Source organism: Fulmarus glacialis, unplaced genomic scaffold (genome assembly GCF_000690835.1).
Source record: "Fulmarus glacialis isolate BGI_N327 unplaced genomic scaffold, ASM69083v1 scaffold33388, whole genome shotgun sequence".
Lineage (NCBI taxonomy): Eukaryota > Metazoa > Chordata > Aves > Procellariiformes > Procellariidae > Fulmarus > Fulmarus glacialis.
Window position 1 is genome coordinate 71558 of NW_009228234.1, and position 25363 is coordinate 96920.

Here is a 25363-nt window from a genome sequence, read left to right on the forward strand (position 1 = left end):
CCCAACAATAACTAAACCTCTTACATTAATTGTCATAAGGTGCTGGTAGCGTACAGAGCTCATGTTCTTGAGCATGTGACCTTCATCAAAAATTGCATAGTTAAGCTTCAACCTGCGAAACAGCCCTCGATCATCTGAGCTGCTAATTGCACAGTTGTATCTGTCAGAGAAAGATATCATAAAAGACACGTTAAATGCAAATTTAACATGAACATACTGTTATCACAGTCAAATTAAATTCTCTAAAATTGTTAAAAGTTATGGAGAGAATACATGAGGGGCAGTAAGTAAAACTGCCTAGAAGTAACCAACCGTAACACAGTTTACTACTGGCAAATAATTACAGTTTACTTGATGAGCCCGTGCTCTCAGTAACACTCTCCAAAAAACTGCGCAAATCTATTACAAAGTAGTATGTATCTATTAGCATGTCTTATGTAATTAATAGAAAATATCTAAAGCATCTATTACATAGTATCTGTTACACATTATTAAAAACCTAGTTAACCATCACCTGAAACCAAAAATAAGTTCCCTTCCCATCTCACCAAACATTGTTTGTTTTGTTGTACCGCTAGAGGTCAGTAGGAGCTAACTGAATCTCACTTGTTATTTAATTACTGTACTTACGTAGTTACAATCACATTGAAATCGACAACTTTATTATTAATGTCCACCCTGAGATGTTTCCTATCTTCTTGGGATCCTACAAAAGGATAAAACATAAAATGAGTACAATTACATGTATTTATATACCTATAAAAATTAAGACAGTACACAGAAATACATTCAGCAATAAATATGTGTATTTAAACAACTGTCTTAAAACAATGCTTCCATGAGCAATTCATCTTTTCTTAGGCTGATCACGCAAGCAACTGTATTATTGGATTAATTTCTAAATTAGATTCCTCACCATAGTAAAAAAGGACATTCAGTTCAGGACACCACAGATGAACTTCTCTTATCCAGTTATCTGTAAGACATTAAAATAAAACCCAAGTAATTTATACTTTACTATGTCTTACATAACTTCAGACACACCTCAGTATCAGACCAAACATCTGATTTTAAAGCAAATCCCTTTAAATTCTCCTGAAGGTTAAGAAACTTTCCATCTAAACTCTGGAAAATTGATAATACTTAGGGAAATTAAACAACCCACAACTGGGCTTTAAGTAACTTTTGCTTAACCAGCTTGCACGTTAAACTCCTACAGAAACAGACCCTGCATCATCTGCAACCACCATGTAAAAATAACACAACGCTTAACTTTTCAGCCTGATTTCTTCTCTCTAATTCCTCAGAAAGCAAATCACTTCATTTGTCAGTACTCGCATCCAGAAGCGTTTCATCAGGAGAGACAGCGCCTCTGGGAGTACGCAAGGAAGCTTGACAACTCAACCCAGCCAGCAGAGCCGGCAACATCACCATACTCGAGGGGAAGCTGCTTGACAGCCAACACAAATGACCCCAAACCACAGCAGAGGGGAGTCTCTGGTAAATGCCACTTGACCCCGGCCAGACCCAAATCAGAGCTGAGGAGACGCCTCCAGAAAAGCATCAGGAAAGCTGCAGGTAGACCGCACTTCCCAGGCATCCCCGTGCTGGATGGCTTGGGCCAACCTGCCACTACAATTCATGAGCCTCTACGATTCACTTCACAAAAGCACCTTCATTTACACCTTTATGTACACCTCAGGTTTTAAGTAACATGCATTTTTAAGAGTTATTTTAAAAAATGGGTTCTAGTGGATTTTAAAAGCACACTGAAAATGGCAATTTTGAACTGACGTTGAACAACCAGAAGCTTTTCTGAGGTGTTAAGAGAAATTTTTGAAGCCCAAAGAAGTATTTTATATTAAAAGCAGCATTTTCTTTCTAAATTAAACTTGCTACTTTCTCCTTTCTATAATCATTCAACAAAACCAAATTTAACTTCACAGAGAACTTGTTTCTGCTCAAACTCATCAGCTTCGCTGATGTATTTTATTCCACCATATTCTTCCTGCTTTCGGCTGAGGTCATTAAACAATCAAAACACACAACTAAAAGAGAGTCAGTCTCACTGTTTCAGGATTTTGATCTGCTTTAACAGATTCTGTGCAGCAAAAAGGAAAAAACACATTGAATGTCTCAAATGCTACGAAACCTAATCCTAAGCACAGTCTGAAGACTAGGAATTTCAGACAATATTCAGCAAGTAAAAAGACTACTTTGCTAAACAAGTTCAAATTGTAACAAGCAGCTTTATTTTTTGTGAAGCATACAGAGCATATTAAAAAAAAATTCCATGTTAGGTCTAATTAATTCAGAACAAGCATGCTTTCAGTATGGTTTGCATTCCAATTCAAATTACTTAAGGAGTTGAATATCACCATAATAAAATTAAGTTTTCTTTCACAAAATTATCTTTGTTTCACAGTCTGTCCACGATTTTTTTTTTTTTTAAACAAACAAATAATTTTGCAGCTTGTAACTTACCTAATGTTGAAGCTGGCACAACTATCAAATGGGGACCCCTATTGCCCTCTTGATAGAGATAAGCTAGAAATGCAATAGCTTGAATTGTTTTTCCTAAGCCCTAAGAGAAAACAAATCCATTTAAACAAAATTTACAATCTGTAGAACATAATAGTGTTTTGTACTCATAATACAATTACAGTGTAATCAATGCTAACTAAAGAGTACAAAACTGCATAGAAAAATTGTTCTGTTTAACCGCGTTGTTTTACAGAAGACAATTCCTTCTTAAGTATAATCGCCGTCAAACTCAATTATCTTTTCAGCTCAACATTTGAGCATCAGGGATTCATTTTTTCATTTTAGTTCAAGTTCATCCCTCAAACCTTCTTCACAAATTTACCTTCCTGAAACAGTGCTGCAGACAAATGATTACTTGAAAACTAATTGTTTCTTTCCATTTGAGCCAGTTCTACAACGGATATTCCAGCTATTTCTGAAGTGGAATTTAATATAGAAATCAGATTTCTTTAAGATAAGCCTATGTTTCCACCAATACTCACTTTCCTGTCTTCTGTAACATGAATTTAAAAATTTATCTTATCTACCACAAAATATGCACATAAGGTAGATCTTACAAATACGAAACATAAGGAAGTTGAGAAACACTGCCTAAGTCTTAGTGAAGCAAATCCATCCATTCACTCACAAGATGAAAAGCAGGCAGGATTAAAAGCAACTGACAACACATTTAGCATTTAGCAGCTGCATACTAAGTTTGTTCTGTTGTATAATTACTGGTGGTGTCGGCACCAAACAAAACATGAAACTCATAAGCTTTTCTTGCTTATTTCAAAACTTATGGGGAGCATAATGAAAAGAGATGGCTGAAATGCTGGAGAAGCAGAAGAGGTTTCTTAGTTTTTTCTGTATGGTTAGCTACCTGTTTTGAAACTGATGGAGAAATGTAGAAGGTAGGGGCTTACTACAACTAAATGCTGGACCAGTAGAATGAATTATATTTATGGGCAAGAAGCTATTAAAATGAATGGTTTGAAGATAATCTGTCGTGGTAGAAACTGCTTCCATTGCATCAGAAGACACCATGTGACTTGTAACTATCAGGGTCCATGAACTTAGGCTACCTTTGACTTTCAAATTGAAAGTAAAGAGCTCAGCAGCTTCTAAACATTTGGAGAAACTGTTCAACTAATTACTAAAACAAATTACTTATAATTTGGTTGGGGATTCTATGAAATGAAAGAATTTAACAAAATCATTTTTGCAAAACTTTTAACGATTCTTAAATAATCAGTTTCACACTTACCATTTCATCAGCCAATATGCCATTCAATCCGTGTTTATGCAGCAGTGCTAACCAGTTCAAACCAATCTTCTGATATGGCTTGAGTTCCAAACTGTTAAGAAATCAAGCTTAACATGCTGCCATCTTTTATTTGTTTCTTCATGAAACACAATTTTACACTTATATTAATCACAGAATGGTAAGTTTAACATTGCCTGTATTTTAATGCACTCCAGATCTCCTCGTGCAGTGAAAAAACACATCAAACTTTACTTAATCAGTCACCTGAATACCAAAGAGGATTTCTGAACTTTCTAAGTAGTTTATCTGAATTTTCATAATCTTAAATGATCAAAATGAATGTTACAATAAATACTTTTCTTCTAAAATCAGTGATCCACAACCAGTTAAAAGCAGTTACACAACTGCTAATTTTTAAAATACACAAAAAATTAAGTGGCATTTAGCAGCTGCATCACTAAGTTTGCCCTGTTGTACAATTACTGGTGGTGTCGGCACCAGACAAAAAACCAAACACACAGAACCCACAAAACACACTCAACAGCAAGTCACCTAGTTCAGCATTTTTTGCCAAAGAAGAAACATCACTGATAAGCTCCCTCCAAAGAGTTCCCTCTTCCTCTCAGGTTTTATTTTCACACAGCTGAAAATCCTTTTGCTATTTACCACTAACAGCCTCTAAGTCTAATCCAGGTTGCTACTCCAGCCATTCCCACTCCACCCCTATGCTTCCTAACCCTTAGGATAATGCCCCCCACCATACCCATTTCCATTCCTCTCCTCTCTTAAGCTCTCTCTTTATTCCCAATATCCATTTGGAGATCCGTACCAATTTACCTCTCTGAAGTAAATCCTTCCCCCTAGCACATGCCCGCTGCCCCTCCCACTGGGTACAGAGTTCCAGATCATTTTGTAGATCTGAACTTCCTGACCGAGGTCTTCAGTCCAGCTGATAAACTTTGCAAGCTTGCTCAGATTCATTTCAATCTGGCATCTTTGAAATGTAAGGTCCCCCATTGCAGAAGCAGTTTTGTTTGGCCTTTTGTTTGAAATAAGTTGACAACGCATGATCCCATCACTCAAGGTTGGCTTCTACATTCAGCAAAAACTGGAGCAAGTAAAACAAGGTATTGAGCACTGTTACATCTTTTTGGTTTTGTGTTCTTATCCTCCTCAGCAGCTTTCCTCATACACTTAAACACATTTGTTGTGGATTCCCTCAAGTGTTGCACATCACTATCTAGCTCACTGAGAGCTGCTAAGTGTCAAACATTTGCAACTTCACTTTCAGAGACTACAGTTTTGAAAATCCCAGTCTTCAAGTATACCTTATTATCTGACACCCTTGTAAGTATAAAAAAGGGAAAGATACCTCTGATTCAGAATGGAGGGTTGCTCTATGTTCCATCCACATCCTCCGTCTTCAGTAATCCTGGTTACTTGTTTTGTCAGTTTATTTGAAATGTCTTCACATTTATTCATGAGCTTTAGAACCACGTCCCTCTCCTTCAGCAGTATCTTGCAGTTCCACACTATGTCTTCTGACAAACCAGTAGTCTTAGTCATTTTCGTAAACTGCAAAATAGTTAAAAAAAAAAATACTATGAACACTGGTAATAGCAGCAAAGGTGCTATGGTGCAAATCCACAGCTGTTGCAGGCAGCAAGTAATTCAAGTAGCAGACAGCAACAGCATCCCGATCTCCTCTCAAAGCTTCAAATATTCCTTACACACTTGGCCCACTGCAAAACTGTGTGAACCCACACTGAAGGTCATCATTACAGCTCCTCGCACTGTAAAACATACCTTAAAATAAAAGAGACAATTTCTCTGAAGAGTTCCTAATGTAAAATATAGGAGCTTTAAACTCTTAAAAACCTCAAGGGGAGCAACGTACAGCGCAAAGCAAGCCTTGAAAGCCAGGCCCACTAACAGAACAAAACCGCAAAAGGAAGAAAACAATGTATTGGTTATCATTACATCTCCTTCTAAGCAATCCTTATTAGATACTAAAGATATAAGACGTAAGCGTAACGTAGGTATCAATGCAAAGCACCCTATGAAGGTGGCTATTAAGATTTTGTTATGAATCTGTCCAGAGCTCGGCATTACTCGGTCCAGTTCTAACTGTACCACAAACGGCACATTCAAACCGGACTTAGGCAGACTGGAAAAAAAATAAAGATTTAAGGGATAAGAAGTTTCCCAAAACTATGTCAGTTTTTTTGTGGTCACCAAGTACTGACAGACCCAAAAGATCAGCAAGAATTGGTTCATTCTTTTCAGTTCTTCACGTTTCAGTCTTAGAGGAGAATTTCTTCACCAAGCAAAGATTCACCTAAACTCTTTTTTCTTGCAATGAACCCGACCTCCCGTGAAATCTATGAAACACAAACTTACACAAATCTACCAGGTCATTAGCTGCCAATAACATTTTCATGGGTAGTATCATCATCCTGACAAGGTTTCTCCATTTTTTTGCATGTACACGTTTCAAGTCAGTATTATCCTCATTTTACAGAAGGACAAACAAGATAAAATACACAAATACATTTTCTCAATGTCATAGCAAACAAGCTGGCAGAGGACAAGTCAAGATACAGAATCTCAGTGTAAACACAAACTAACCCAAGGCCTGTCCACCGCTCCTGAGTGCGCCTGGTTTACAAGGATGAAGCACACCAGTGTTTGAATCAAAAGCTTGCAGCTGAGCCATGTGGACAGTCCACGTACAGTATCACTGTGGCTCCCTATCCTGCAATAGGGTATTCCCTCCTGTCTTGGCTGAGAAGAGATCTTTAAGTGCAGTAACTGCTCTGCCACCAGGTTCTCATCTTCTCAAAACACGTGTTCCCACCTTGACCAAGGCCAACTTCCTCTGCTGCTTTGTACTCTGAGTCTACTGCTAAGAGCAGAGGTTGCTTCACTCATGCTTGCTAGAGGATGCACCTAATCTAGCATCAATTTTTTTTTTTTTAAATAATGGGTCCATGCCACAATCCTTCCTACACTAATCATGAACACATGCTTTCTCTTGATCTCTTTGTTGTTGTGAGAATTGCTACTCACGAGTCTCATTCTCACAACCTTGTGCCAGCCACAGACCTACCATGTGACACCGTGTCTTTAATTAAAACTTAAATTTTCCTAATTTTTTTTCCTTTTAAACTATAAAGCATTATTAATTTTGACACAGAAGCCTTACTTCCATCACTTGCTTCCTCAAGCCCACACTAGTTACTTTATATTTCTTTCCCCTAAACTTTGTATCTTCACTACAATACAGATATTCTTTGTTTTAGAGCCAAGAAGCCAGAAGTTGTGTCAAAACAGGCCCTTCAGGCCCATCAGCTTCCCTTGGATTCCATGTAGGGCCATCTGCAGAAAGTGTAGAACCTTCTAATAAATTTATTTCTGCTGTAACTGGGGTCATATTTGTAATTATAGCATTTTCATGCGTATTTATGCATAAAGTTATTTCACTGTAAAGAACAGACATCTTCCTTTCTTATTAATGGATTTAAAGAATTGAAGAATACAAGATCCTTTGGATTTGCCGTTCTTTTGTTAAAACAGAAGTAATTTCCACACAGATTTTTCTGAATTTTAAATCAGGGATCTGTTAAAATTTAGCACAAGACTTCACAGGCATGTATCCTCCTAGAATTCCTTCCTTAAAAAAAGAAGGGGTGGTATGATCCAGCTATTACGTGTTAAGTAACTGATCAATATTGCCGCATTGCAGAGTAAAAGCAAGCTTTGTTAGGCTGAAGCGTTCGAGCAGGCTATGCTTTGATTCAAAAAAAAAAAAAAAAAAAAAAAAAAGCAGTGCCCTCTACTGACAGCCTGCTGTTACAGTTTTGGGGGTTGTTGGTTTGTTTGTGGTTTTGTTCTATTTTAAACAAAACCCAGAAAGTTTACCAACACTCATAGGTTAAACCAGGCTAAGGCACACATGTCAACACTTGCGAAGAAGTTTTCTAAATAGACACCTCTATTTAGAAATAAAAAGAGACGTAAAGAACATGATTTTTAATAGGCGATTAAAAAATTTCAACATTTGTTTTGATGCCCAAAGTTTTGGTTGGCACGAATATAAATCCAGTAATCTATAAATAAAGGCGTGGAGAATGAAGCCATCTGTTATTAACAGAAATTGTCTTGTTTCGTGTCAGCAGTTAACATTCATCTCCAAGTTACAACAAGTAAAACTTTAGCCACTGGTTTACATGTGAATCACACGATGTTACCCTGTTGTGCAGAACACGAAGCAGATCCTTGGGTGGCCTTTGGTTTACTAGAGGTTCTGACATCCTCCCAAGTGCATTTTTTTCAAATGATGTCCAAAAATGTGGTATCATCACAGACAACCGAACCCAGGAGCTTCCACAGCATGCTTTAAAGAAAGGTCCACTGGAGTCCCGGGCTGCAGCAGTGCCCCACGGTACATAACCGCCATGCCGGCACGCTCTACTTGGGCTTACCTTACACCACTTGAAGGTGATTTAGGATTTCACTTTACTGGTGAAAGTCAACCTTAACCTCGATGAACAAACCCCAGTTCCACTTTAAGCAGCCCCCATTTCTAACCTGATGCATTTGCTGCTCCCCTTCAGCTTGCTTTGATGCAAGGTGCTTCTGGATTTCCTGCTAGTTTGGTTTTCGTAGCAGTTTGTACATGTGCAGCCAAACAAAATGAGAGATGATAAAAAAGTCGAAGCTACCTTCTCTTGGGTTTATATCACCTCAGATACTATTGCAGTATACAGAACATGATGGACAAGTCCATCTTTGACTGCTCAGTTCTCCTATTCCCCTAAAAGTGATAAGCTAAACATATGCTATGCCAGAATTTCTATTTTGCATCAGTTTAACTTGCATGTACTCCTTAAGAATTTGTAATTTTTAAAAACAACAGACATTGTTTAATTAACATAAAGTCTTTAAATGCTAAAAGGGAGGGCTTATTTTGTTATAGAATACCACAAATGAGAGAAATGAGATGATACAGCAAATCTCATACAGATACGTATGTTTCTATGCTAAAAGGAAATTCAAGCAGTTAACAATTATAATCCTTAAAAATAAGAAACTAAATAGCATTCAACTCCCTCCAGTTCGTACCCCTGCATTTACCAGAGGCAGCGTGAAATTGTATTGGGCACACACAACAGGCCAAGGAACAGAACACCTCCCCAGGCCCCAAAAGCTCAGCTGGGCTCCTCCTGGAGCCAGTCTTGGCTCTGCCCTTGTTTCTTGGCACACACTGAACACAGGCAGGTATCGCCGTTAGGTGACCATGTTTACAGCCTGTCTGCTGAAGAAACGGCGCTGAGAGCTGCCTTTTCCAACACCGGCCAATTCCAACAGTCTGGAAAAGAGCGCGCTGTTAAAATATAACTAAGCGCCAACAAGTTTTTTAGAGGAGCGAGGGTGAGGAGGAAGGGGGATGGGTGCCCAGAAGTGCTTCCCCCAAGGAAAGAAATCATGCTGTCTGCTGGCCCGCAATGTGTGCCAGTGGGGTGTCACCGGGACCCTGAAGCAAACAGGAGGAAGGTGGGAAGCCAATGCAGGAAAGGACCCACCAGGAGGGGAGGTATCTCTAACGGTTGTCAGTTTATTAACGCCTGTCTATCCCGAAGAGGTGCAGAGCATGAAGCCAGTACAGGGCAGGCCTGCTCTGCAAGAGGAAAACATCACTGAACGCTGGTGCCCTTGCACAAAAGCTACCTAACACGTAACATCAGACAAAGACACAGGGAGGTGAACTTTCCTGTTTACCCTGTCCTGCAGTCTGCTCTGAACCCTCGTCTTCACCTTACCCTCCACAGCCAGCCATGTTCTCAGTGCTCCTCCCTCCCCCTCCTCCTAGCCCTCACAGCCCCGCTTTCTGCTGCCCACCCTTTAGTTTGCCTACCCCTGCATCCCCCTCTGCCCCCCTTGTGTTATAATCCCCAGTTCCCAGCAGGGGAGAGCTGCTCCTCGTGACCTTCTGCTCCAGCAGCTCCCATTTGGGCATCGCACCTCCTTTTCTGTCTCAGCTCCACGCTTGGACTTCCTTCTACAGCACAGGCCCCTGGGACCACCCTTCCAAACCTCCTACCCTCAGAAAGAAATGTGCAATTTTAAGTTGTGAATACAAGGAGTACTCAGAAAGGTGCTCTCTCAGAGCACACGTGCCGATCTATTTTGTAATCCTACTACTCTCCCAATGCACACAACGTATTCTGGAGAGAGGCATCGCTTCTCCGAGTGAGGAGAAGCCTCAAGGACATACCCGAGCGCTCTTTATGCAAGTTAGTGTTTGAGAGGAGGCACTCCCAGCTAGTCACCTCCAGCACTGAAGACTGGAGTATGGGCATTTCTACATTGCCAAAGGAATTAATCCTTGTGAGCAAGGACATTTTCAGCTCACTCCATTTATTTTTTGAGAACCATGTTTGTTAATTTTTTTCTGTGTATTTTAAGTGTTACTAGATCAAGTTAAACACCCGTCTTAAATATCTGCTCCAAAGAATAATGTCCTGGTTTTGGCTCGGATTTTCAAGCGTTCTTAATAACTTAATAACTTCACAAGCTTGAAATTCGTTTAAATCCATCTGAAAAAAATCTTAGTCCAACTTAAAAAGCTTGTCTAGAATAGAAATGCCATTTTAATTTAGATTTTCCTGGAATAAGATGTTAAATTTCCAAGTAAGTAGGCTTTAGTCTTAATCTCAGGCTGAAAGCCTTAAGATCCTCCTCAATTCTAATAACAAACAAGTGGTAACAACTTCTAGTGCTTTACATTGTGTTACAAAAGATACCATTACAGTAAGAAGAGACCTTAAAACTAAGCCAATTTCTTTCATGCTGAAACTGAATCAGCTCTCTCCATTATTCTACCATTCTTACTAATTAGTAGGAAGAACATTGGGTCACTGAGCTACTGGATCTTCATAAACAATTAAATCCACACTGATATGAAACATCTGCTAAGATCTGCTGCAAACTACTACTCTGGGCAAGTATTCACAATACTACATAAACATGTGGTTGCTGACAGCAGCAATCTTCATGAAAGATAAATTTTGAACGCAAACAGGCCCATGCAGCTTTTTTTCTGTTAAAATATTTTACACAGAGAAAAGGAGAACAGCCCTGTAGCAAATATTTCTGCAAAGAATTAAGCTCAGGCAAAATCCAACAAGTTTAGAAAGGAATAGCCGTATGACAGATGTTCTGTGAGAAGCCAAAGGCTTGGGGCAAAACGGATTTCTTTTGCAGCATACCTGCACCTTGTATTTTTTTTTTTTCCAAGTATCCTCCTCTTGTCTCCCCCCCTTGCAACACAACATACAAAGATCATTTTGTTTTCCTTAAAAATCTGTTTAGTATCTCTTACTGTTTTGTGGTAAAATATTTCACACACCAAATAATAAATGTTATTGTTTTACAGATACTAAAGTAGTTCTATTCTGCTCTGAAAAAATACAAGCGGATCTTGCATACATCAGTGGGGGAGGTTTCAGAACACATACTGATGAAAAAACATACCAATTACTCTGTAAGAGGGCCTACGCACAGTTACTGCTTTAAAATCCAAAGTACTAATAAATTAAACCAAGAAAATCTGCCGTAATGCACTTCAAGTTTCTTACCAGGACATTGCTCTAATCGGGTCTGATGTCTTGCAGTTAACTGAAACTGCATGAAATGTGAAGGCAACAAACCAACCATGGGAAACACTTGAAAGTAACATCCCAGTGACAGTAGATAATCTACTTACCAAGAGAGATCGTTTTCCCTTCTGTTGTGGATTGTGGTTTAGCCTTCTGATGCTTTACCTTTTATTAATAAAAACACAGCAGCTTGCTTCACTAAAAAATGGCTGCATTGCTCAGCCAGCAAAACCATGCTAGAGACTAAGCTGCAGTAGATTAAAGAAAAAGGACAAAAAAAAAAAAAAGGCAACAACTGTTTCTTGTATGAAACCGAAAATATCCATGCTGGCACCTTCAATCATGGAGCTACCCTGGAAGCTGCTGCTGCTGCTGCTATTCAAGTGTCTGCAGTAAAGGTCCTGCCACATTCTTGCCTCCTGCATGGTTTTTCAGCTACAAGAGCTCAGAACAGGCTAGCAAACACCTCCTTCCCAAGTGAAAGCTCTAATTTCTTCTTCTGCAGTGAAATCAACCAACTTTCTATGCTACAGAGTGAGTGACAGTAATGTCAGCCAATCAGCTTGAGTTTTCCAGGAAAATCACCCCTTAATTCATTCAAAATCAGGTCATATGACACTATTTGAAATGCTATTGGCTTAGGAGGAACATAGCATTTTAGCCTAATCAGGATAAGGCCACCCATCTAAGCCTCCCTAGGCTGAAGCCACCTTGACTCTAGGCAGGCTGGGGATAGGAAAAGAAGAATGCAGACCTACCAGAGCCTCCCAGCTGTTAAAGGGCCGGAGCGCTATTATCTTCTGAGCCTTTTTCTGAGAACACTGTGGAATCAAAGTCAGTTCGCTCGGGGAAGCATCCTGCAGGAAGCTGAGGATTTTCACTTTGTAGCCATCCTCCATCACTTCGTCACCGCTGCTGTAGTCCTCATCAAGGGAGCTACCACCGTCTTTGGAAGCTGACTCATCCTCCGAGTCTTCTGTTTCTCTTTTAGTACTCCAAACGCTCCTTTTGCCTTTGTCCTTTTTCTGAAAGCCGTTCTGCTCTTTCCCAGAAGACTTCTGCTTCGGCTCCTCTTTACTCTCATCACTTCTGCTCTTTGCGGAGGCTTCGGTCCAGTCAGAAGCTTCACTTTTGGGAGGAAATTCCATGCCTATGCATGCAACATAGAAGGCAACAAGTCAACGCATACTGGTTAAGGGCAAACTAAAACCCACTGTTCTTCCAAAATAAAACCTATATAGATCTAAAACACAATTCTAGTATTTAACACACAACAACTCAACAGCAGGTGTTACTAAGAGAAAAGAGGAGCAAACACCATGCAAGTCTGTTTAAAATATGTAAATAGTACCAACTGTGAGTGTAAGAAGAGCAATGCTAATTTGTATACTGCAAATAGCAGAAGGTTTTAAGTAACGATCTTAAAATACAGATGATCAACGCTATGTCGTATGTGTGAGCTGCAGAAGCTCCGAAGTAAGAGCAGATTAGTTAAGAACTCTCATTATCGCTGGGATGAGATACTGGTCCCACTCCACCCAACTACAGCAATATTAATTCTGCTGATTTCAGAAAACAATCCTACTTTCACCACAAAAATAATATTTTTTTTTCCATTTTAATGCATCTCAGTACAACATTAGAGGTGGGACAACAAAAACATGCACTGTTAAAGAAACTGGAAGAATGAGGTATTTCTGACCAATATAACCCCACTGCCTTTAAGTAAGATAGAGGTTATTTAACAGAATGTGAGCATATTAAGAAGTGATTTGTATGGGTTTCTCCTTCCTTCTTTGGAAGAAAGCACTTGCAACGCTTTCTCTTCTGTCCAATCCCAGCTTGCTGCTGATTGACTCCAACCCCAATGTCTATCTTCTTAGAAGCAGCAGCAGTAGTAAGGACCCAAACTCATGTACACTGATAGCTCTCTCCGCTTGAAAAGAATCCAATTAAGAATACTATCCTATCCCAAGAATACCTAAATAGCTGGTACAGCAAAACACATACATATCTGACAGCTGTGTAACACTCTGAAAAGTAATCAACTCATTAGATAGTATTTAAGTTATAACTCGCAGATTTACCTGGAATCACGGTTCTTGCTCCCTACCACATTTAATGCACTGGTTTTTATAAATTGGTTGCATAATTTAAGGCCTATTTCTAGTATTTTTCTCTCCTAGAATATATCTTAAAAGGATAAAATATCGTATGTCACTTGTCACCTATGCAGTTATTTGCAGTTACTGATCAACAAATTACTCCAGTTAAAACCCAAAATTTATTTTTAAACAAGTAGGAGGGGAGCAGGTGTTGGCTTTAACACATTTCAAAATATATTTTATGATATACCCATAGGTAATTACAACTTCTTATGTAAATCTGTATTAGCAAGGCAAAGATATTTATCTCTACTTACAGAGCAAAAGATAAAACAATCATGAAACTTAAAAAATACAGAAAAATTGAGTTTCCTTCTTTTATCCTCTCCATAATACTAATTTCAAGTATCAGTGCAAGTTCTAGGCATAGTGCTGTGAGGACTGTCATTGCTGGACATTAGAAAAGATCTGTATCACAAGTCTGTTTGTTTTATCTTAGAATAAAATGGATTATAAATCTGTCTTTACCCTCATCATCTTCTGCAAATACTCTCAGGGCCTCCAGTGCTTCATGAAACACCCAGTTATGTTCCTGAAGTACATCTCTCAGTTCCTAGCAAAAGATAAGAAATTTTGTATTGTGGCAAGATAAAGAAAACCTAAATTTCTGTGCATAATAACGTTAAGGCACTAACACTTAATTTTAATTGCACAAGGCAAAGAAAACCCCTGTAAATCAGATGATTCAAAATAAAGGAAATCAAAAGGAGAAAACCCTTCAGTTTATTCTTATACACTCAGTTTAGGTAGAGCTGCACTCCACTTTTCAAAAGGGCAAGAACACACATAAACAAGCTTTGCTTCCAACAATTTAAAACAGTATTAAAATGCCCTGACCAGTTGCTGAGTATTGTCAGGTACCAAACTAATACTAATACAGTATATCTAGTCGTCCAGGGGAGAAGAGTGTGAGAGAGACGGAGGGATAATTTCCCCATGCATTTTTATAATAAGTCATCAAATTTGACTATTTGACTATGCCAGGCTTGTCATGGGACCAAAAAAGCAGGATGAGAAGCTCCATATAGTCCTGATTACATCCAACTGCTCTCAGTTCAGGGTAAGTTACATTCCAAAAGCAGCAACAGCGAAGACCTTCCTACCGTGGGCTCTTTCCAAGAGTGCTGCTGGTGTAAGGACTGTTTCATTGGACTATCAACAGCTGCAATTTTCTTAAGAAGTCAAAACCTGATGTGTCATCAGGAGACAGGAACTCACCTCCTTATCCAATCCAGGGAATGTATTTTGCAGCTTCTTCACAAGCATCTCTTGCCTCTCCCATTGTCTTTGGGGTTCTGACTCATCCAGCTGCGTTAAAAAAAGAAATCTATTAGGTTTAATGTAAATTGCAAGCATAGAAACAGAAAAAAAAAACAATTAAAAACAATCAAACCTAATCAATATTGCTTATCCTTAAAGAGCCACTCTAAATGACAAAAGTACTTAAGACAAATCCAAGTTGCAGAAGTGATTCCTCATACATAGCCAATGATCAAAATAAGACCAAAACTTTCACAAGCATAGAAAATGCCTTCAGTCATGAGAGACTGGCATTCTTTACTTGATAAGCATACACAGTGCAAAGTTACATACCAAAATACAAATAATTTAGAACTATCTAATTTGTATTTCTTTAAAATAAAAACTAGTGATTCTGGATATTTAAGGCAGAAGATGGCAGGGTTAATAGTCAGTCAGTTAGGTTAGATTACCAAGCATGCAGTATTTAACCCACCAGAGTCCATAAACATGTCAAATGGTGTGTTTATATGAAGATTTACAGGTAAAAAAAATCCACAAATACTGTGTCACAGCACCATGGAGTCACATCAAAAGCTGGAAAAAGTTTTCATCAACAATAGCTTCACTAACAGCTACTATCAGCCTGCAAAAAGGGAGGTTTCTTATGAACAAGTGCCAAAACTTCCACATGCCACAAGCTGCTCTGTTATGTATTCACCACAAAGAATTACACAAGTTTCTTCACAGAGCTTTGAATGCAAAGTGGTTACACATCTACTTATCTACAGCAGAGATCCAATGGGTTTGATCAATATTTACTTTGCTGAATGATGCTATTTGCTGAAAGAGCATAAACCAGATGACCCAGAAGCACTCCAAGTAACAGAGGACACGGTTCCTTTCCCCAATGAACCTATGGTATCATTAAGAGTACAGCTACAGTACATACAACAGCTGGCAAAGTATGCTCTAGTCTTAGGAACCAGAGGAAAAGCAAGAGCAAGAAAAAAAACCCTGCAAGTTTTCTCACTACGATTTTCTATTACGAATTCTAAAACCCCATGTTTCAGCTTTATTTTTCCCAACCCTTCCCCTTTAACTGTATTGGAACTGTTAAGCACAGAAATCAAACTGCACTGGGTCCAGTGAAGCATTGTTTGCTAGGCTGGCTGGGTAATAATTCAGTAAAGTCTCCTTTGTAACCTAACCCAGGGGTTTGGTGAGGAGGAACAAACCCAAACCCCAGCAAATCTTGCCTCACAAAATTCACAGTTCTCCTCCAGGAAGTAGGGAAATACCTGAGTAATATTATTTTTGCTTTCATGGAAAACTCCGCGTTTTCTTCATTTTGTTCTGACCGAGGACAATATTTGGTTAAATTTCAACACAAAGATAGTCACTCTCCTCCAGTACTTACTGTAGATTTCCCTTTCTCTACTATAAGCGGTTTTCAAGGATGTCTACTGCGATGCCTGGGAGCTGGCCTCATGACAGCACTGTAGAACTGTGCATAAGATCTGCCAAATACCAACCTGAATGCACCAGGATTATTACATAGTTCCTATTTATTAGCAGAGGTCAAAGTAATTATTCCTTTAAATGTAACCAATTCATTCCTTTTAAAGATGTCCCCAAGTCATAGTTTCAAATACATACGTAACAACATTACTCCTATAACACAGAACAACAGTAGCAACAGATGTTGAACTTCATCTGTTTGAGGAAACACAAGGAATGACCTGACGAGGCAAGGTGATCTGTAGCCTGTAACTCCCACTGACGTTCACAAGAACTGAATGGCACTCAGCGCCTCACATATTGCTACCTGCTATCAACTACTTCCACGAAAGCAGTGAACAGGCTGTTGGGATACAAATCCACAAACACTAAAGAACAAAGCAGGTAATTCCAATCAGAATTGCCATGGAGAAGAAAGTAGAAAAACCTCATTCAGGTGGCAAGATTTTAATTTGATTGGATTTTCTGATAAAACACACCAAGTTCATAATACCACTGTCATTGACCAAGTCAGGTAACTCCACTTATTTTACAATGCACAGAGAGAAAAAGCAGTACTTACGTAATTAGCTTTTGGCTTTTTTGTGACTTGCTCATTTCTGTTTTTGCAATTTGTGGGAGAACATTTTAGTTTCCTTTTACGAGAGGCAGCTTTAAAAAGAATTGAGGCAGAAAAGAAGAATTAATTACTTTCATTAAGTTTAGCCCAAAACAATAGGATCATTCAAACCAATACTATAGCAGCTACTTATTAACTGCACAAGATGTTTACCAGTCTCCATAATAGTTTCCTATTACAGTCCACAGACACATTGAAACGCCAAGCAAAGCAGCTGCTTGAAAGTACGTGTTTATTTACCTCTAAGTTTTCTTTAGTAGTTTGGCAATTAATCAAGCAATTACCTCTCATATATAACATCTGAAATAGCTTTTTTTTTTTTTTTAATAATTGCCAAGTGTTTTACACACAAGTTGCATAAAGGTATATGTCTGTCTGTTTTTATTCAAGCTGACTGCTTTTGGAAAGTTGGTATTTAATCAAGGCTGAACCCCAATCGTGAGTTGGAGTATCTACATCACTGCCAATCTGGAAGTGCTGATGACTGATTTCTGGCTCAGGTGCACACCAGAGAGGTTACCACCAAACAGTTTTCAACATTAAATCCAAATGTCTGAAAGGAAACTATGCATATTAAGTCCGTGATAACTAAGTATCAGTGATAACCATATGACTTATGAACAGTTCATATGAGCCAGAACTTTCTGAGTATCTTTGGGCCCTAGTGATTATCAAGAGATTATCAAATTAGCATTAAGACCTGCCCAGTCAGGTGCTTTTTCTGACTGCTGCCGTGAACAGCTCATGAAGGCAAGAACACATTACCACTATTTCTGCACATTAGCTTCGCTTGAAGCAGCAACGGTTACCAGACTAAATTATTGTAAAAATTCCTAGTCCATGATCTGAAATAGTACTGCAAGTTAAATCTTTTTTGGAAGGCTAACTGCCTGCAGAGCTCTGATGTCTGATACCAGCATCTCTGGCCAACCTCCCCTCCCAGACTGCCAAAGGAGACCAGTGAACAAGCACGCACACACACATGCAAAAAGCAAGCTTGCTTTCCAATTCAAAAGACTGCCTGGATGATCAAAATTGTTTTAGTTGTGGAAAATTAAGTAGCCACATCTTTGCACAAAAAGACATTTTGTGTGGAAATACTTTCAAATAAATTTTCTACTGGACTCATTCATGCTCTCTAACATCAAACAGATATGTGACGTATTTTAAAAAAAAAAAAAAAAAAAAAAATCATTAAAACATCCCAAAGGCAGAAAAGTAAAGCATCAGCAATTTTTCCTTAAATGAAGGATCTGGCAAGAGATACCAGAAAACAGTGATAAGATTTTTTCAAAGTCTATGTATATATTTATACCTATATTTAGAAATACAAGAGGCACGCTCAAAGCATCCAGAGAATGTGCCAATGGAGGGGAGGTAGCTCTCTTTCACCACTCAGACCTTGACCTTTCTGCCCAAGAACCTTGTTTAAACAATATTGCCAGGAAAAGCCATGCTACTAGCTCAAGTCAGAAATGCGCGTTTGTCTTGATATCAAAGCTAAGGGCTGTCAGGCTGCTGTTGGGTAAAGCACTAGAAGTCATAGCCTCACATTATTACTGCTTAAGCTCAATTAAAACTGCATTCAGGATGGATAATTCTGAATACGAACAGTGACCCTGCAAACCTCTTTGCTCTAAAAAATACATGGGCTCCATATAAGAGTATTTCGAAGATCTCCCTGCTTTGAAGTCATGGGCTGAGCACTCAATAGTCTTTGAAGAAAGCCCGACTTTGAGCAATTTCAGAGGCAATTAAACTGTAGCAAAGGATCTGGATAACCATGGTCTCAGGAATCTATCAGCACATAATTATTTAGAAATAAAACCGTGGTCTTCTGAAACCCACCACATCTGCAAACGACAAAAAAAACCCCAACTTTCTGAAGACTTTCACTTTGCAAGGTACACTTAATTACTCCTGCCTGTGCTAAGGGAGCATATAGCTGAGGGGATGAAGAAACTCTACTACTGCTAGACAGGAACCACCCTTGGAGTGGAGGCAGGGCACACCAGGCCTTCCAGAGGAATCCTTGTTCTCTCTATAAATTTTATGATTGACGAGCAAGGAGAAAAGCAGCTCCAGGGTTTCAAAATTTAGAGAGGCATCTGTAATTACTTCCACTGTTATTTGCTGCTACCACTAAAAAACCTTATTACTGTGACTTCCCCTGCCATTACAAAAGAAACAGTCATTTCTGCCTGTTCAAAAAGCAGCGAACATCAGACAGTTTTACATGAGGCTTCAGCTCAGAAGCACCCTCACTGATTTCATGGTTTTCAAGATGTACACAAAACAACACCAGAAACAAATCACAAGCAGCAGGTATTACTATAACTTCACATCCTTCATTCATATTTTCAGTGTGTCACATCTAATCTTCATACCTCTAAGTCATCTGCAATGCTTCTTGTTTTAGCTATATATAACTACTGAATTCAAGCTATAAATACAAGTTTTTGTCATTTTGAAAGAACAGAAAAATTTGAGGACGACTTGGCCACACTTTTTTAGCAAAGCCATGCTTCACAAAACTGTATCTTGTCCCTGACCTCTCACACAGTCAACACTTCACAACAAGTAAATCATATCACAAATTAACATAAATAAGCAGATGTTCAGTAATGTCTGCATTTTTAAAAAATGTGTCCAAAATGAGGTGATTTATACTATCATTTTCAGGCATGCTTACTCCTAACTAAATATTTTATACAACAGCTGTGATTAGTGAGAATTTTGCTGCCAAGAAGATTTTTCTGTGGGCTTGTACTGAAAGGATGTGGAACAGCATTCTTAGATCAACACAAAAATGGCCAAAAGGCAGGACCTACATACCAGAAATCAAAGTGTTTTAGTTCAAACACTGAACCGCAACAAAGTTTAAGGATATATATTAGCTTAAATTGGTTTAATATTAATCAAAACCCTTGAAAAGTAATCATAGTCTTCCAGGAAGGGATTTTCCAGGAGCAGCAGCGCTGAGAAATAGTGTGTCCCTCAGAAATATGCCAGCTTTAGTTTTCTATTGCCAGCATCCAAGAATCTATAAAATCTGATCACGCACACAGTGATAACCTCAAAATGCTGGTCTAGTTGGGTAAAAGAAAAAAACCAAACAAAACACAAAGTCAACCCTTCATTAAAATTAGCCCAATGTTTTAAAGCTTTCTGATAATTGTTAAAAATCTTTGAAGTTATGTATAAAAAAATCAGAAGATGAAAATACGGTAAGTACAACAGGGGGAACCGAATTAGCAAAAAACCTTCTACTTTAGAAAGGGAGTAAAACTGTCCTCTCTCAGCACATGAGCTTCTTAGGTATATTGCTTCCAAATCCATAGGATACTGCATGAAAAGACACATGAACCACTTAGAACAACTAAAATAAAAGTGATCATAAATAGCTTTTTCCATCATATCCAAACCATGAAGATCCCTCAAGGAAAACCATGGACAACTGAACTGCAAACAGATGGAGTCTGCTGAAACGGATCAGCTTTTTATAATGACGTTAATTTCATACCAACCTTCCACTCTTCCCCCACCAATCCCAGTAAATCAGTCAAAAACATTAATATAAGACAAGAGATTTAACCCTGGACTTAGGTGATGTCAAGAAACAAACCCAAAGCCCAAGAATTATGACCCTTTTACATGCTTACCGCTTTCCCACATCATGTGTTGGGTTTTTTGGTTTGGTTTTTTTGTTTGTTTGTTTTTGTAACAGCGTGACACCGTAAAAATTCAGGTGCAGAACAAAAAACCCTAAATAAGCTCTGAGGGCTCAAAGTCATGGTTTGGGGAATGTTTTGCTAGAGAACCATGGGGATTTGTCTAACGTTTAAGACTAATAGTTCTTATTCAGAATTACAAGCAAGTCTTGAAGTCAACCTGAAGAGAAAATTGTGATGGGCCTTGACACAAATAGTATCTAGTTATGAGTGGCTACATACCACCAGATTTCTCACCTACAACATTTAGAATTACTATTGCTAACCCATTACTATTTGCCTCAACTTCTGGGCAAAGAAGGAACTAGCAAGAACAGAAATTGCTTAAGGACCCACATGTAAAGCAATCCTGAGCTTCACAGAACAAATTCCCCCTTTTTGTTCTACTTTTGGATTTTGGTCTGCACCCTCTTTTCATCTTTCCCCTTGCAATGCCTGTAATTTCAGTTTTGTGTTATTACAACAAACAAACAATAGTATAACTTTTAGCGTATGCTTTACCACTTTTTAAATACCTCCCAACCAAGTTTACTTCACTGTATTAGCTATAGCTTCTAAAGTTGTTTGTTGGGGGTTTTTTGTTTGGTTGGTTTTTTTGGTTTTGTTTTGTTTGGGGTTTTTTTGTTTTGTTTTGTTTTTGTTAAACATACCTTCGTCATTGAACTTCAAACCAGCAGCTATTGCTTCATCCATTGTGCATGCTGATTCTATCAACTGCAAAAAAAAAAGTCAACTGCTAAGTGGTGAGATTTAAACCAGTTGAACAGACGAGAACAATGATAGATCAGCGTGCTTAAAATACACTTTAAAAAACACTCCCAAAATACATGTATTATAAAATCCAAGAACAAAATTTACAGGTACCAAATTAGCTAGACTTATCACATAAGCTGTATTTGGAAACACTTTAAAAAACCTACTGGAAAACATTTTTAATACAATCTCATTTATTATTGCTTTTTTTCCTACTTCACAAACATACCGTGCAGGTTTACTTAAAAGCTTTTTTCCAAAAACTATTCAGTGTTACTATCACAATGCCAAATGATCCAAAAAACTGATTTCTTAACTCATAAAATGTTTGTATACTGTTATGTCACATTGGTCAATTTCCTGAAAGTACATGCATGAAACTTATAACATGTTTCAAATATCTATCCTTCCTTGCAGTCCTAGATTCTTTCTCCATCCATGTGTAATCTCAAAATAGATCGTTTTTACAAATTAATTGGTTGTTGAAACTTTTAGAATGCTTTTTGCAAGTGAGAACTCCAGAGAAGCAAATGGCCTAAAGGTCAAAAATATGAAAAAACACAAAAAATGAAGTTAGAAGGAATCCTGATTCCCAAGTATCTGCCCACATTTGTAAACAGCATCTTACAATTTTGCTATAAACATACAATTTCCTTTTCAAAAGGCTCATGATTTTTCCTTAATAGCCTTCATCAGTTGCATAGGGTTTGTCAGGACAGACTGTTACAGATCCTTCATGAAGGAACAATAGATTTGCCTAATATTCCTCCACCTTCCTTCAAAAATGTTGTGGATATGTAACTGCAGACAAAAATTTAAACAGCCTCTATGTACTACAAAGTTCTGCTGATACAGAAGTTATCTTACACTCTCCTGAGAACAAATACCATCAGCACGACATACCACTGAGTAGTTAAAAACACCGCTGAAGTCACAAAACAGCAGTCAGACACACCACGTGTCACTTCTAGCTAGTTTCTAAGCTATGATGAACTGTTATCACTCTTTGGTTTAAATACATTATACATGGCCAAAAATGGAAACTTCATACATTCTGAACATCTACAATGTAAATTTTATTACAATGTCCAGGAGAAAAATTCTAAAACTGTTATTTGCAACCCCTTCTTTCTTCCTAAAGTAGAAAGCCTAAACATAAGACTTGATCCACTGGGAAAAAAAACACCCAGCAAGGAGCACCAGTAAAATTTCTATTTTTCTTTAATGACATTTCAACAACCAAACTTAACAGATTAATTTAAACACATTTAGCTTTGAAAACTAAAGCTAGTGAAAACCTAGTTACATATCAGCACTGAAAAGTAACCTTGCTAAAAATGTATTTTACTGTACTTAAGATACTTTACTGCACTAAGTTACCATAATGATACTGTAGATTTGTACTGTACATTGGACAATGGCCAAGAGTATCTCAGGTTGACATGTCAGCATAATGAGAATAAATTATAGTAAGTTCAAATCTACTCTCTTTTTGCCTCACTGGAAGTACTAAAGGCTTTGAGTATTAAATGTCATAAATGCAAGGGTGCAACGTTTCATCTACTGGAGAAGATGGCAATGATTTCACTCATTCTGCATTTAATCAGTTACCTGCACTCCCAACAAAGGCAGTTATCAATAGTTATCAACTAAGACAGCTATAACTAAGATTAAACATCACAACAGAAAGAAATAATAGAAAAATTTTCTATACACTGGAATTCACTGTTGCTGAGTTGATCTAAAGGGTTTATATATATATATATATTTAAAAAGTGTGTGTGTGTATATATATTCATTTTTATACATATGCAAGTGTCTGTGTATGTATGCATGTGTATATGGAAATGTTACATGGCTGCAGTTCCTTTAAAATACAGTACTTTGATATACCCTTTTGCTAATACGAATTAAGGCTGTTCCCTCTAATAAAGGCAGAGGCTTTAGGAATACTGACAAATTTAGGAATGATGACAAAATAGTCATCAAAATAAATCAAAGAACAGAGCATTATTACTTGTAGTAATTCTTGGTCACTTCTTTGGGGAAAAAGTTCCTTCAGTGTTTGCAGCTTTGCGTCTCTGATGTCTTCCTCTACATTTTTCTTCACAGCTGGCAGCTGATCCCCACCATTTACATACGTCAACTGGGGTCGTTCATCTTCAGGCTGTTCATCATCATCAGACTGTTCAGAGCTATGATGTATGGGGGAGGAGAAAAAGAATTAAAATTTATTTTTGCTTATGAATATTTTACTCTTTCAGAACACTACTGTAAACCAAAACCAACAGGATCGCACAAAATGTGTTTAGATGCATTCAGTAACACTGAATCAACTTGTACCCAAAGTGATAACTGCTATTCAGGACAAAATAAAACATATACGACTAAGTACAGTCTTCTTTCTGTTTGGAGTAAACACATTTCAACTTAGCAAAGGAAAGAAGAAAGGAGGAACAGACAAGGGAAATAGCATGACTTACCCTCATATTGTGCTATAAAACGTTACTTGCCAATTTAGCAACAACCATTTTAACACATTTCATCATTTCAGCTACCTGTATTACATCAGACTGTCTCAAGTTTGTCTCAAACAGTCTTGCTAATATTTATTTGCCCAACAGATAAACAGATGTGGATAAGTTCTTTGTAAAAACTTTCCAGGTGCAGTATCAACTCTGTCCTAATTCTCAGCTCACTGAGAAAGAAAATTCAAAGATCCTTACGAAGCATCTTAAAACATGTGAACATGGGAAGAACCTTTCTGAAAAAAGCAAACTCCTGAACTTACTGGAAGATTTATTATTAGAGCTAACCTGTAGGAAAAGCAGTCCCTATATATTTTTCAAGATATTCAGTTGCACAGACAACACTGAACTTAAGCACAGGTCTCCCATCCTACTGCCCTCCATAGACACATGAAAGTCTCCTTTCCTGAATGAAAATTAATTGAACTGTGTGGAGTTTGACATTTCATAAGGACTTCACCATCAGAAAGGCTTGCCTGCAGGTCTCTTTACCCAGATATAGGTAAAAGACTAAAAATAAACCTGTTTTTCCTCACTATATGTTTCTTTAGCAGTTGCAATAGGCAGATTGCAATACAATTCTGAAAAAAGTAGTAACATGTGACTTATGTAGAAGATACACACTATTTTGAGACAACCATTCATCAAATAATCCTTTTCTCCCTATCCTGTTCAAAAGGCACACACAACCATGAGGACTCTCTGATTGTGCCTCTTAGAGTAAAAAAAAAATCCTCAAAACAAAAAATAACCCAAATTCCTCTTCAATCCACCAGGCCATCTACTTGTAAGCTTCAGAAGGTGAATCCAGCATCCACTTTAAAAAAAGCCGTAGTGAAATGGCATATTGAAATTCTACTAGCATATTTCAGATCTTTTTGCCTTGATAAGGAAAAAAGTTTCTTTATAAACTGCATTTAAAAAAGAAAAATCAATCTAAATGGAAATAGTAACACAGTGCAATTACCCTACCCCTTCCTATCGGGGATTAACATCTAGATACTTGTCAACAAAGCCAGAGTTGCACACATCATAAATCTTGTCCTCTTTGTACAATCACATTCTTATCAAGCGTGAAGAAACACTCATTTAACCGCTAAACGAGTATGAATCCAACCCACAAAACCTTGTGTCAGAGTTCTGCTTTTTTCCAACAGAGTCCAGACAGTGACTCTGGTAGCGAAGCTTGCGGCACACTTCCTTTTAGGAAAGTCGTGCTTTCTCCTCTGAACTTTCTGCTTTCTGCTCTATCCCTTATTCAGGATAAGGGGGGCTGGGATACCCTGCAAAAAGAAAAAAAATTCACAAAACCCCCAAGCACTATGTAACACATGCACTAAAATGCACAGTGCAAAG

The 25363-nt window shown here is 38.0% G+C and overlaps 1 protein-coding gene across 1 annotated transcript in view; it reads right to left on the reverse strand.

The window, feature by feature from the left end:
• The window catches only part of SMARCAD1 (SWI/SNF-related, matrix-associated actin-dependent regulator of chromatin, subfamily a, containing DEAD/H box 1), a 45306-nt gene that overhangs the window by 8090 nt on the left and 11853 nt on the right, over positions 1-25363 (reverse strand). Inside the window, exons 3-14 of the mRNA XM_009583423.1 lie at positions 23497-23674; positions 21377-21440; positions 16939-17027; positions 14835-14924; positions 14085-14169; positions 12210-12601; positions 5163-5365; positions 3791-3881; positions 2485-2584; positions 917-976; positions 631-706; positions 25-160 (exon numbers count right to left, since the gene is read on the reverse strand). Coding sequence (XP_009581718.1) covers positions 25-160; positions 631-706; positions 917-976; positions 2485-2584; positions 3791-3881; positions 5163-5365; positions 12210-12601; positions 14085-14169; positions 14835-14924; positions 16939-17027; positions 21377-21440; positions 23497-23674 — 1564 coding nt within the window. The remainder of the gene's footprint in view (positions 1-24; positions 161-630; positions 707-916; positions 977-2484; positions 2585-3790; positions 3882-5162; positions 5366-12209; positions 12602-14084; positions 14170-14834; positions 14925-16938; positions 17028-21376; positions 21441-23496; positions 23675-25363) is intronic.